At 39.9% G+C, this 15026-nt stretch overlaps 1 protein-coding gene across 1 annotated transcript in view; it reads right to left on the minus strand.

The window, feature by feature from the left end:
* The window catches only part of NEK7 (NIMA related kinase 7), a 143459-nt gene that overhangs the window by 79076 nt on the left and 49357 nt on the right, over positions 1-15026 (minus strand). Inside the window, exon 2 of the mRNA XM_007451744.1 lies at positions 12661-12745. Coding sequence (XP_007451806.1) covers positions 12661-12717 — 57 coding nt within the window. The 5' untranslated portion in view covers positions 12718-12745. The remainder of the gene's footprint in view (positions 1-12660; positions 12746-15026) is intronic.

Below are 15026 nucleotides of genomic sequence, written 5' to 3' on the forward strand. Positions count from 1 at the left end.
CCGACCCTCTCTCCCCACAGGCTCTGGATTTGTACAACCTCCTGCATGTCCTCGGGTTTTCTAGACTGAAATTCTTTAGTCTTGACCCTGATTTGCTTCTTTGGTCGTCTTCCTCTGGCCGAAACTGGAGTTTTGTCTGTATCTACAGCTAGGTTTCCCATATGCCAGCCACATCCTTACTAGGGTCTCTGAGTACCGCCCAGCCTTGGGCTCTGCCTTCCAACCAGGACACCCCAGTTATCACATGGACTGTCTTCCTGATTCATGAATTAACACAGCCTGACCCCTTGGGTGTAAGGCTCCTTGGTGCCATACACTATAGCTAACTAAAATTATTCTGCCCAAAGGCCTCCTAATTGTTGTGGGGGAGCATGCAATAAACAAAACCATGTGTGGCCGCAATTCAGCTATCGGGCTGGAACATGCTCACAGTAAAGTTTAAATTCACAGGCAAAGTGAAGACAATAACTGCTTGAAAGCCCATAAACCCTACAAGTTTGAAGCTGCAAGCTCTTTGTGACAAAAGAAACTGAGAAAGGGTGTGACTAATTCAGCACAGGGTAGCTTCTAAAATTACTAAATAAAGACTACATACATACCCCATACAAAAATTTTCAAACAGATTCATTTTTGGAATAAGTCTCAAAATATAACTAATTAACATGAATAACATAACTGTAAGCCTACATACATTGTTTTGATATTGTTATTGTTTTATTGTTTATTGTTTTTATTGTTGTTATTTTATTTCTTAATTACTAAGACACCCACAACTCCTTAAATAAAGGACACAATTAAAACAGATGTTGGAAGCATTTGCATTACATTTTTGTGGTAAATTATGTTTAGTCTCTTGAGATATGTGAATCTGCAAGTTATACTATAAAAGAATCCTAAAATCTCAGTAACATAAAATACTCAAAATTACATATGACAACTAAAACAAATCAAACTCTAGAGTGAAGGAAGCTTTTTATAACACCTTAAGTGTTCTGCATTCTCATTAATGAAATCTCTTGTTGATCTGAATCACTTTAATTACATACCGCCAGATCTTGCTAACTAATTGGGATTAACTTCTACATGTCAGTCTGTTAACTGCTTCCTTCACATAAATACTTTTCATTTTAAAATAAAATTCCTCCTGCTGTGCCACAGGCTCATACTATCACAGGTGCAACCTCGTTAAACAATAATTTCCCACGACTCAATGAATTTCTTTAATTTCCTTTAAATTTAAAGGCAGGAACATTTAATGAGCAGTAAGATAATTCAGGGTAACATGATGATGATAATTCTCTCTGGGGAAATTAGAAGAGTCACAGCATGAACTCAACAGACTCCCCAGAGAGAAAATTATGTCCTGATAATTCCTAGAGGTATTGTTATCAATGATCTAATATACAAGCCAGTATTAATTACAATATTTAACATCATTAATATGGTTTTCATTGTTACCGCAAATTCACCTCTTACTGGTGATTTTCATATTACCAATTATGTAATCTAATAAACTATATTTATATTAACATTATTAAATTTCTCAAAAATTTAAAAGTTACAAAACTTCAAAATGCCCTTCAATTTTATTTGGGAATAAAGCTCATGCTATGTATGATCTTTAAAGAGATATTACTCACCTCCAAACTACAAAAACTAGAACATCCTTTCGACAATATCTAACATAAAGCTGTTATACATTATTTTCTACAAACCTCACCAGAAATTAAAAAAAACACACATATTAAACAAAACCAAAACACCACATGTGCCAGCAGAGTCTAATTAGTCATGCTTCTTCCCATTTGAAAAATGATCTCCCTAAAATTTCTTTATTTCAAAAGTAACCTATTCCTAAAGACACTAAGTGTCTGAGATTTACATCAGTTGGAACAATATGCCATTAATCATTATAACTGGCTTTTTATCAAACAAAGGAGAGAATTCACTATAGCATAAGAAAAATGAGTGATCAAATACAACCAATTATCTAGTTAAACATTTATAAGACCCTGGTGTTTTTATCATTTAATCATCATTAGTTACACTACCCAGCATAATCACTATATCCAAATTATGTAACCAGAAATACTGATGATCTTTCCCAGCATTTCATGAGTAGGATAATGACGAAGACACTCCCATCTGCCCCATGAGCGCCACCAGCCATACCTGGTAAAATTAAATATGGCAAGCAAAAGCCTTTCCCTGAGAGAAACAGACACAGACACAGACACAAATAGAGGGGAGAGGTTTTCTACAATGTATTCATTTATTCCACAGTTATTAACAGAGGAGGGAGATTAAACAAATACATAATCCAAAACAATAAAAAGACAATAAGCAAATACATAATAGTATCTAATATTTAAGCATATGCAGAGAAATAAAATAGAGTGATATAATGGAAAATGAGTGGATGGCTATTTTAGAGTGGGTAATTCTGGGATGACCTTGGTGAGAAGGTGACGTTTATGGTGAGATTAAAAGACCAGAAGGAAAAAAAAGGGCAGAAAGAAAACCTGGAGAAAATGTCTCGAGGAAAGAATGAGCTGGCTGTGTTGAACACTGGCTGGAGGATGGAGAACAAGGGCGACGGGGTGAGGAACGAGGTTAGAGGCGAGCATGACAAAACCGCACGGCACTCTGACAGCACCAGTGAGGGACCTGGGTCTCCAGCAGGGAAGCACGGTACTGTGAGCTAACACACATTTTACAATGACAACTCACAACGCTGGTGGGGAAGGAACGGACAGGAGGATGAGTAAAGCAAGAGTGGAAGCAGGGGGACTGGACAGGAGGAAGTGGACCTGACCTGACTGCTGCGGGGAGATGCGAACAGCAGACGGAATCGGGATGTGATCTTGAGGTGGAGTCAAAGGAGCTGCTGATTAATTGAGTATGAGGAGAGGGGGACAGAGAGAAATCAAGGATAAATCATGGATCTGGGGCTTGAGCACCTCGATGGATAGTGATGCCACTGACTGGGATAAACAAGGCTAACGAAGCAGCAGTGTGGGCAGAAGGCAGGTAATAAAAATGTAATAAAGGATGTAAGATGATGTAGAACCAACCACTGGTGGAGAAACCTATGCTCCAAGAGCGTCACTGGCAGAACGTCGTCATCGTCACCCTCACCCTTATCCCCGTCGTCTGGGTCCTATCTACGTGCCAAGCACAATACTAGAAGCTCCATAGCTCATAGGAGGTAAAAACTATGATTCCTCTAATTTATTAATAAGAAAAGTGAAACATACAGATGTTCAATAACCTGTCCTCCATCACACAGCCAGAAAGTGGGGCATCCAAGAACTGACCCCAGGCAATCCGACTTCAGGGCTCAGGCCCTGAACCACCCCAAAGAACAGCCAGCGCTTCTGATTGCTCCCAGCTCCCCGACGTGTTTCCCCCCCATATAAATTCTGGTGTCCACAGGGCTCCATCCTCAGCCTTCCCTTCTCACTTTGCTCATCACTCTGGGTCACAGAAGCCATCGCTCCCTCTCTCCCATGTGTTGGTTCTGGAAGTTAGTGCTGCATGAAACTGAGCCCTGGTGCCCCCCTGGTGCTCTCCTGGACACCCTATCAGAACTCTCCTAGAAATCCCTCCCCTTCCATCCCCCCTTCTCCTACACTGAATGATATCCAGTCAAGGAAAAAATAAATAAATAAAAGGAATGCATAATTAAATGTATTCTACATAAGTGTTCCTGGAAAAAGAAGTGCTTATCAAAATTTCTAAATCTGAGGAATATTTGTTTTATGAATATTTAGTGAGAAAGATGTATGAAACATAACCAGTCATATGAAAAAGTCATAATATTCAATAATAATAATATAAAGGGAGACAACATATAAAGGTATGCTAAACGTAAAATGACACAACTGAATTCTAACCAACATATTAGAATCTATACAGTCAATGTTGCCCTTCAAACAAGCACTGTGAGAGGATATGGACTTACTCCAGGAAGGCTTCCAACATGGAAAATATGTTTGAAATTCCTCCTTGCACTGTAATCAGTTTGTGAATCACATGAAAATTACTGGTCTCATTTAAGAAGATATCTCACTTTGATCGAAAGAAGAATACCAAGACTATTTACTTTTTTCCCCAAGTACATACTTGGCTCCAAAAGATTTCTGAATCTTCCAAATATTACATTCACCCTCAAAAATGGAACAATTTGCATTACTGTATTTATTAAAACTATATTTCAGGCTCTGAATGCAATTCCAAATAGAACTGGGAAACTGTTTTGATTAACGTCGACCTCATCTTTGCCCACATTAGACTATTCAAATAGAAATTTCCAAGAGAGCAGATGAGAGAATCCTTACCGTATTCCCATTCTTTTAAAACTCATCTAAATTTCTCAAGGCATTTCCTTTAAAATTTAAGGAACACTTACCCCTAAAGATGTAAATACGAACAACCAATCTAAATTCAAAACTCAACTAAGCTTTAAATATTTTGATATCACTTCTCATTGGACAGATTTCTTATTATTCTATCTTGCCACAGTCTTTTCCTAAAATAACTCTCAAGTAACTAAAATCTATACAACATAATTAGATTGATCAATATTTAGCTTTCACTTAGAGATTAATTCATCCATCCAACAAATAATTATTGAGTACCCATGACCTACTACTCATTGATATAAAGCATGATCTACAGAAGTGAACACTGCACTGCTGGTATAGCATATTCTGATTTGTTAGAAGCATACTAGTGTAAGAAATTACCCAGTAATCGTTATTTTTCTGAGAGTAATCTTTTTGTTGTCTTCCAAATTACATGTTTCCTCTAGGATAACACTTTCCTTAGGGCCTCTACCATGTAGTTCATCCGCATTATAAGGAGCCTTTATGCTATTAGGTTCCATTAGGGACTAAATCTCCTTGAACGGCTCCTGAGACCATTACCTCAGCATCTGAGATTTGGAGCCGAAAGAGAGCATGGTATAAGCAAGACACGACTGAATCTGTGTCCAAAATAGGGACACACAAAATGCAGCTGGAGAAGAAAAAGGCGACCAGATGATGCAAGACCCTCTACGACACACAAGGAAATGCAGAATCCACCCTAAGAGCCATCGAAACCGGCACTTTTAGGAAGTGATACGATAAAAAGTATACTTTGGAAAGATGACTTTTGCTACAATGTAAAGAATGAACTAGAAATGGTAAAATGAGAGGTAAAGAGATCAGTTCAGAAGCTTCTGCGATAAGCCAGGCAAAAGGTGGCAGTAATCTAAATAAACTACAGTAGTTACAGTCTGGATGTAGAGAATTAGCAGATTCAAGAGCTATTTAGGGAGTAAAATCAAGACAAGGGGAAAACTGCCTAAATATAAAGTACGCGATTTGCTTGTTTGTAGTTTGGATGACTAGATGGACGGTGCTAACAGTCACAGGCAAAAGGACAATCTTGGGCAGGAAATAATAAATTCCATCTTGAAGAGTAGGAGCTTGAGGTACCTATAAAAATATCAAGAGTCACGGTGATTGAGAAGATCAGACTGGCCAGGAAATGGATGGGGAGCTTTTTCTGTGAAACTAAAGAGACAGACCTGGTGCCAATTCCAGCCCCGCCACTTACCAGCTACGTGACCAAGGGTGAGTTAGTTCATTGGTCTGAGCCTCGGTTTCTTCATTTGTGAAGTGTGACAGATAACGCCTCCTACAGCTTGCGTTAGGAATAAATGAAACACACATTCACAATGCTTCGCACAGGGTGGGCGCGCTGTAAGAACTCAATCAGCAGCAGGTACTGGTAGCAGCAGCAGGGCTACTGCCCTGGACAAAAGCCAGGAGCCAGGTGCCAAGTGTCCAAGTAGTGCGAGGGGTCATGAGGAGGTCATGAGACAACAGCGAGAGGGAAGGTGAATGCCCTTTCTTAGGGTGGCAGAGCCTCGATGCAGCAGGTTTCAGCCCTCCCTACCCCAAGAACAAGGAGGAATCGTGGCCTGGAAGAGGCTCTGCGGACAGACAGGCTGCCATCCGACCACCGATCCTCACGGCGTGGGGTTATTAGAGAACCAGCAGCCTCCACTGAGAGGGTGACAGGAAACAGTGTCCTTGGGGGAAAGAGGTCTGTTCCAGCTAAATCAAGGAGGTGAAAAAAAGTCCGTAAGAAATAGAGGAAGTAAGTGTTTTTTTTTTTTTTTTTTTAATAAACCATTTAATATATACTTACTTTTGTATATAGACTGTTACCCAAGAAAAACAAAAATGGTAAATTAAGAGTTCAGACATCTTAGGCCACACCTGACTTCTGGGCTCACAAAGATGTGGAAACCTGTCCTGGAGAAAATTTCTTTCTTTTTCTCTGAGCTCTTCTTCCCTGCTTCGGCGCAGGCTGGTCTCTCACGCCTCGGTCTAACAAAGCGTTGCCAAGAATGGCTTCCTATCGTATTTTTGATGTAGGTAACCAAGGCACAGGCCACTGCTTGAACTTGTGCCAGGAAGAGAAATTCCAAAGACATTTATGTATCTTAATATTCATTTAAAAGGTGGTGCTTGAAAAGATGGAGAATGGGTTGATCTGACACCCAGTTTGTCTTCAACAAGCATTTACTGAATGCCTACTACGTGCCCTAGGTACCACTCTGGGGTCTCGGGATGAAGCTTATACTCTAGAGAAAGCAGACAGACAATGAAAAAGTGAAAAGGTGATCAATTCTATGCAGAAAAAGACGGCAGCAAAGGCTTACTGGGTGGGTATGAAGGTTCAATTTTCATTAAATGATCAAAGAAGGTGATAGTTAAATATACCCTGGAAGATGATCAGTGAGTAAGCCTATGAGAAACCACTAGAAGATTTTAAACAGACACAATTTGACTGAAATTTTGTATTTTACATTTAAAGTTTATATAATTTTGTATTGAGAGCAGACTGAAGGGAGGCAAGGATGGAGGCTGGGAAGCTACTGAAATAAGTTTTGTGAAAAAGTAAAATTACTTGGACCACAGTAGTAGCAGCAGAGGAGGCAAGAAGTACCCCAATTCTAACTGTGTGTTAAAGATGGAGCTGTGGGGTCTGGGAACAGGTGAGACACAACACGAGAGAGCTGGAAGAAGCCAGGGACGTCTCCAGGAGCTTCAGCCTGGGCAAGGGAAGGATGGACCTGCCACCAACTGTGACAGAGAGGCCTACAGACAGAAGGGTTGGGGGGGACCATTCAGAGTTCAGCTTCACACGTGCTCGCTTTGAGACACACAAATTTGAGGTCAAGCAGGCAACTGGATACATGAGTCTGGAATTCAGGACAGAGGTCCAGGTTGAGATATAAATGTGAGAGTCACCAGCATATGGATCATACTTAGAATCACGAAATTGGAAGAGATCTCCAAGCAGGGATATAGATAGAAAGAGGTCTCAAGCCTTGAAGCCCTCTATTGTTAAGAGGTCCAGGAGGTGAGGAGAAATCAGCAAAGGATGGACCAGTAAGACAAGAAAAACAAGGTTCTTGGAAGCAGAGCAATGAACAGGTTTCAAAGAAGAGAGTACGATCGACTACTGAATGCAGCTGATGAGCCAAGGAGGACGAGGCCTGAGAGCTGACCAGGGACGGAGCACCTGTGCATAGCTGGGACCTTGACAAGGCAGTCTAGCTGGCAGGGTGGGGAGAAGGCTTAACTGGAGCACATTTCAGAGAGTGAAGGGGGAAAGGGGAGACAAACCTACAAATAAAACTAAGAATTAGCAATAAAAGGCAGCAGAGAAATAGGTTAACAGCTGGAGAAAAGAAGGACTTTAAAAGCTGGTTTTTGGTTTGGACTTGTTTTGGTTTTGAGATAGGCTGGGACAGACCTGAGTGCTTGCACTTGCACCTGGGAAACAGGATATAAAGAAACCATAATGGACTAAAAATAACTGCACGCATGTGCAGTCGGGTAGTTATGAACAATAAGATACACACAGGTCCTAAACCAACGGCCCCTTCTGAGGTGCCAGGAGCAAAAGCAGGGTCCTGCACAAGATCCCTGCGCACAGCACCACCCAGAGGACGAGCAGACCACCTAAGCCAGGCCTCCTGCCAGACCTACCCCGCCCTCAGCCCTTTTGATGAACCAGCTCAAGCCCCCTCGGGGAGCAAGCAAGGGCACCTATTGCTCGTTTCCACCCCCCAGCCCCACCCCGCTGCGGCACGTGTCTCAATAAAGCCTTGCCTGGATCTCTCATCTGTCCTCCTACCAATTTCCATTGATTAACTTAGAGTCCAAGGACCTGAGCAGGTCATGGGTTTGTTGTTGAGACAGAAGAGAGAACCACGCGATGGTGTGCTAGTGAAGGGCCCGCAGACGGGCCTGTAGGAGCAGGGGGTGGGTAGGATCCAGTGGTCAGGGGCGTGCTGGCCTTGGGCACAGTGTGGCTGGTTCATCTGGTGACAGAAAAGGCCAGTCATGTTACTACATGTCTGGGAGAAGTCAGTGGAAGTTCTCTTCTGACTGTTTCGGTGTTTTTAAGCGAAACAGGAAGCAAGGTCATCAGCTAAGTGTGAGGATGGGGGAGACACTGCTGGGGGTTTGGGGAGAGCAGAGATAAGAGATGTCATGAACTGAAACCACGGCGCGAGCCTGCTTTCCTCAGAACAGCTGCTGTTCATTCTCCTACACCTAAAGTCATTCACTGAAGGCAACTGTCAAAGGGAGAACACCACACCGAAATTTCTGTAAACAATTCAAAAAACAGAAGCTGTACTCAATGCTACTTACAACAAACACCTTGGCAAAATCAATTTATCAAAAGAAGTAAACTACATGATGACCCTTATTTCATAAAGTGATTCTGCAAGATGAGGTAAAGATAGGGGAAGGTGATACAATCATCATGTCCAAAACTCATCCCACTCAACACAGTCCACGGGGGGCAACGTCGCTCTGGCCCACAAAGCGCCCAGAACACTACCCCAAACATGCTACAAGGTTAGTTTCATCTCATCCCTACACCTCGCTTCACAGGGATGCAAAAGCACAGGGGGACTGCAATTTGGGTCACCAGGAAGCTTAAAGGAATGGTTGATCTACCTTACTGCTTGGGTTGGAAGACTCCCAGACAAGGTTCTCATACCTTCCAAGCAATAAAAACGAGGAATGTCTATTTTCCTACCTGTAGATCTGGGAAGCTTTCCCTCTTTCACAGGTAGTAAAAGCGTTACTTACACTAGATATCTTCAAATTTACAAATAATAATTATAACCTAAGTCCTGGTGATTATCATAATTAAAATTAATCCTCCCTTCTAATCACTCCCATAAATTCCCTTCTAATCACTCCCATAAATTCTTAAAATTGTGCTCTGATTATAATTGTTTTACATTTATCTTTATGATAAAAAGTGAATGTACCATAGTGCTCTTCACTCAATGATCAGAAATCAAAATACTCAAACAATGTTAGTTGCAAACTTGCATTGTTTTTTTTAATTACTTTTTTAATCTTTTTTTTTTTTTTTTTTTTTTTGCGGTACGCGGGATTTTCGCTGTCGTGGCCTCTCCCGTTGCGGAGCACAGGCTCCGGACGCGCAGGCGCAGCGGCCATGGCTCACAGGCCCAGCCGCTCCGCGGCATGTGGGATCTTCCCGGACCGGGGCCTGATCCCGTGTCCCCTGCATTGGCAGGCGGACTCTCAACCACTGCGCCACCAGGGAAGCCCCCATTGTTTAAAATTAGTCTCATACTAAAATAGTTTAGTATTTTCCTATTTCTCTGTCACCATCTTTTATATAGTCTGAATTTTCTTTTTTAAATTAAGCTAAATCCATTGTTCCACCACCAAGAGTCCAACAGCATACAAATCTAGTCAAAACATCCTTTCAGTACTTTCTGGCTTTAGTAGAGGAATCAAAGGAAAAAGGGAAGGAAAAGGAAGCTGATAGAAAAAAAAAATTTCCCTAAGTTCAAGAGAATGACAATACACACAAAAAATTAATAGAGATACATAAATCTCACATCCTAAAGCTTATAAAAAGGAACTCACACAGTACTAAAGAAAAAGGAGCTCTCACAGTAATATGTGAGACCACATATTACACATTACGGGGTTAGAGTATTCATCTCAGAACAAGAAAAAGAAAGATATGCCAAGAATATACATCACTTGTCATTATACAGGGGATTGGTATTTGACACTTAGAAAGCTGACTTCGTTTTCGGTTTATGTCCAGACACGTATTAGCATCACAAAAGTAGGAGTCACTCAGCTAACCATATGTTGCCATATCACCCCGTTATTCAGGCCAATGGTGTGGAACAAAACAAAAGAAGGTTGTCAGCCCCTAGCAGAGCCTGTCCTTTGCCAGCCTTTAAAAATCATGCTACTGAGAGCAGTAACACTTTTCAAAGACTTAATAAGCAATAACGCCTGTAAACTCTTGTCAGGTAATCTCACGCCATCAGTCTGGACGCAGAGACAGGAAAAACCCTCCCTCTTTCCCCCACCCCTGGGAGCAGCAGCAGGAGGCAGAGATGAAGGGAACTGTGTGAAAAGAGATGCAGAAGCACAGACGTGGTTCTGAAATGTATGCTGCATGGTCCCAGGAAACCATGACTTTCCTGGCTGGTGAGTCAGTAGAAGGCAAAAATGAAAGTGCTCTTTTTTTTTTTCCTTTGAAATTTAGGACTGTTCAAAACAGAATTTCAAAATCATGACATGAACTACCTAATTTTAGAAGTGCTTCTTTTACTGTCTTCACTAGAAACAATATAATACGGACCCACAGTATCTATGTATGTGTGTAAAACTAGCACTAAGATACGTCTGTATCTAATAGAAACTGCTTACTATAATCTTGATAATTTATGACCGTACACAAAATATAGATGGTAGATCTAAAAAATAAAAAACAATCATCTTGAAATTAAAATATTGGCCTTACTCTAAGCTCTAAAGGGTCTCTTTTCTGAATACGGTACAGAGGATTCAGACGGGTGTAACAAAGAAAACAATGTAAAATTCAATTGGGTAAAGGGCTAATTTAAACATGTTCATTTGAAGGCATCCCTGGTTGGTTTCAATCACACATTCTTATTGAGACCCTGCTTCATGTGGGGAGCTGCAGTATCACAGGGCATCCAAAGAAAGTAAGACACAGTATAAATCCTCAAGGAGAGTTTAACCCAATAGCAAAGATAAGGAAAGTTCCTATGTAAAATGACACAAAGGCCTCAGAAATACCAGAAGAGACATACAAAGGATGCACCATCACGTTTCCAAGGAAAAAATATTACATTCACAAAATCAGAAAAAGCTTCATAGTGGAGATGGCATTTTAGATGGTCCTTAAAGCGTGGGCAGGATTTCAAAAATTAGAGAGGGGGATGAGGGTACAAGGTGAATAAAGTCACAGAGGCAGAAAAGACAGTGTATTCTGTAGGCAGTATTTCCTGCACTGTGCCTCACAGACACGGATTCTGAGAGAAGCCAATAAATGTGCTTAAACAAAAAGGATCCCATGGTCAAATAAGTCTGGAAAACACTACACCCCAAAACCCCCTCCAGGAAATTCACAGTGCACCCTAATAATACAGGGAAGGCTCTGAGAAAGTACTGTCATGAAGCAGCTGTGTAAATCCAAGTCTCCCAAACTTATCTGACTACAGAACTCATTTGAAAGAACACCTACAACAGACCAATTACAAGTACTGAGATTGAATCTGTGATTTAAAAACTCCCAACAAACGAAGTCCAGGACCAGATGGCTTCACAGGCGAGTTCTACCAAATATTTAGAGATGAGTTAACACCTATCCTTCTGAAACTATTCCAAAAATATTGCAGAGGAAGGAACACTCCCAAACTCATTCTCTGAGGCCACCGTCACTCTGATACCAACACCAGACAAAGACACCATGAAAGTACATCTACCAATTCTTCATTTCCAGAAATACGATCAAGCAAAACTCGGACAAGGCTAGCCCAGTAAATTTGGGAGACTGCAGAAGGTCTCCAACACCAAACCGAAAAAACACGGCATTTATTAATAACAGCAACAGAAACGAACTGCTGCCTCTGTGCAGGGATGAATGTTATTTTAGACACGTCATCATACATCGGGCTTTAGGGCAAAAGCATCCATAGAGAACACAGCATGCTAGGTAATTAACTTCTATAGTGTGTGTACATGTTTTGCTGAAACATTCCTTTAACTTCATTTCATGTTATTAAAAAACGAGGGGAAACACATTGCTACTCAGAGGAAATAAGAAAAGTGACAGTAACAGAAGGCAGTCGTGGGCAATGCAGGACCAGCCAGAGCAGAGACAGGCACTAGACACACAGGCGCCGCCTTGCCTTTTCTCTTCCTCTCTGAGCCAAACATTAGCTCCCAAAGCCTGTAGGTCATTCAATTCAAGTTAAAAGCTAAAGCTGCCCCCCCTCTTTTTTCATATTTGTACATGAGAACGAAATATTCTAAAACAGTATTTTATAACAGAAACAATCCTGATTGAAGCTTGGAAATTCATAACTAGCATTTTTGGCTACTTTATTTCCTAAAGGGACTGTACATGTATTACTTCCTTCCTCACTTCATGTACATCTATGTCTACACACACACACACACACACACACACACACACACACTCTCTCTCTCTCTCTCACACACACACACACACACACACACTCTTACGGCTGCATTTATTAGAACAAATTACCTGCGGTTGGAACTGAGGAACAGGAGGCCCTTGCATCCCTTGTGATTGCTCATCCATCGTCTGAAGCAACAGGAACTTCAGAACTCTGCAAAAAATGTAAAGTTGAAATTTAAATAATGCAATCATTACCAATACATACTTGAGATGAACCTAATGCTTCAAAAATGTCCATTAAGACACTCTATACTCTTATCTGCCATTTGCTAAATCCAAGCTCTGCTTAGCTAACACAAATATTCACTATCTCAGCTAATTCTTATCAAAAGTAGCATATAGTTATGCTTAGAAAATCCCGTTTTGTGAGATGAAATTCTCTCTTCTCCATTACATCTTACAGGTCAAAGAGGCTTCCCCTCTCCCTCCACGACGTGAGAAGATAATAACCACGGTAAGCTTCCCAGAATTGTGGCTAACATTTTACATTCCTAAAATGCACTTCATCTTCATATTCTAAAAATGTTAGCACTTTTGTTCTTCGTGTCCAACTATAATGCTTACTGTGATTTTTAGGTTTAAACTTAAAAGCCCTGTCCTCATATGAGGGTGTTTACTCTTTTATACATATCCTTTTTGTAATTACAAAACATCCACCCATTAATTCGGTAAACACAGGCTGAAGCCCAAGCATACGCCAAGTCCTGCACAAGGCTCAAGAACTGAGCTACAAACACAGCCGACACCCCTGTCCAGGAGCCACTTCTGCACTGATGCTACACGACACCGAGTATCTCTAGGTTCTTCGTAAGTGTAATTTTATAACTAAAATCTTGTGGGTTAAAAAACTAGGGTCCATTTAAATAGGATCAACAGACGGAAATTAAAACACATTTTCACTTCATTATACCCTTTAAAAAGCAATAAAAATATTCTAGACGTGGGTTATTTGTATTGCAAATAATTTTTTACCATCTTGTAGAAAACCTTCCCAATGGCATCTTTTAATTAACTTATGAACAGAAATTCATAAATTTAATATGTTCTAATTGATCAATCTTTTCCTTTATGGTTAATGCTTCTGTGTACAAAGTGCTTAATAATTTAAGAATTATTTCCCTACTCTAAATTCTCATACATTATCTTTCAATGTAAGCTTTATTGCTTTGCCTTTCATATCTAAATTTGCAATTGATCTGGAATTAAAGTTTTGTACAATATATGGTGAAGTCAATATTTAGCTTGTTCTTCCATATGGCTATCCAACTGACTTCAAATCATATACTGAAAAGACTGTCCTTTACCCCACACCCCATTACAGTGCTACTATATCATTCTCATCATATATCAAATGACTGCACACATATATATAATATAGCAGTGTATGGTGTAGGTTTATTATAAAGTCTTGTTACATGCTTAATCACTTATATGATTTTAATATAAATTTTAGAACCAGCCTGTTTGTTTCTATTTTACAAAAAAAAGTCTATTGAGATTTTGATTACAAGTACATGAACTCTAGAGATCAATTTGGAGAAAACTGGCGTTTAATAATATTGGGTCTTCAGACCCATGAATACAGGATATCTCATTTATTTTAGGTTTAATTTCTTTCAATAATGGTTTTCAGTTTCAATACTGGTCTTTCACATGTTTTTTTCAGGTTATTTCCTAAGTATATTATATTTTTTGATACTATTGTTAATGGTAGGTGTTTTTTATTTCAATGTTCTGATAGCATACAGAACTACAACTGATTTCTGTATATTGACCTTTTATCTTGCAAACTTGCTAAACTCTCTTATTGGTTCAAGTAGATTTTTTGTAGTTTCTTGCCTTATTGCAATGGCTAGAACCTCCACTACAATGAACAGAAGCCGAGACATCATTTTCTTATTCCTATCTGAGGAGGAAAGCATTCAGCCATTTACCATTAAGTATAATGTAAGATGTACATTTTTCATAAATGCCCTTAATTTATCAGGTTGAGCTAGTACCCTTCTAGCCTTAATTTGCTGAAAGATTTTATAAAGAATAGATGTTAGATTTTTGTCAAATTCTTCCTCTGTGTCTGAGCTGATTATACATGTTTTAAATTGTTAAAATGTTGAATTTTGGTGGTTCATTTATTTTAAATTTTGAACATTCATTTTGGTGAACGTTAAGCCAGTATTCATTTCTGGGATGGACCCCATTTAGTCATGATATGTAAACCCACTTATGCATTTTTGGATTCAATTTTATATAGTGTTGGATTTGAGGAGTGAGGAGAGAGAAGGAGAAAGAGAATCTCAGTAACGAATTAGAATACATTTTAGTGTGAAATCCGAATCATTAAACAACCAAGAGACAATGCTTTAAGGCTACACATTAAGGCAACATTGGTTATTTAAAATGTGTATAAGCAACAAGGACACTTTTGCAAAAGG

Source organism: Lipotes vexillifer, unplaced genomic scaffold (assembly GCF_000442215.2).
Source record: "Lipotes vexillifer unplaced genomic scaffold, Lipotes_vexillifer_v1.1 scaffold2419, whole genome shotgun sequence".
NCBI classification, from domain to species: Eukaryota; Metazoa; Chordata; class Mammalia; order Artiodactyla; family Lipotidae; genus Lipotes; species Lipotes vexillifer.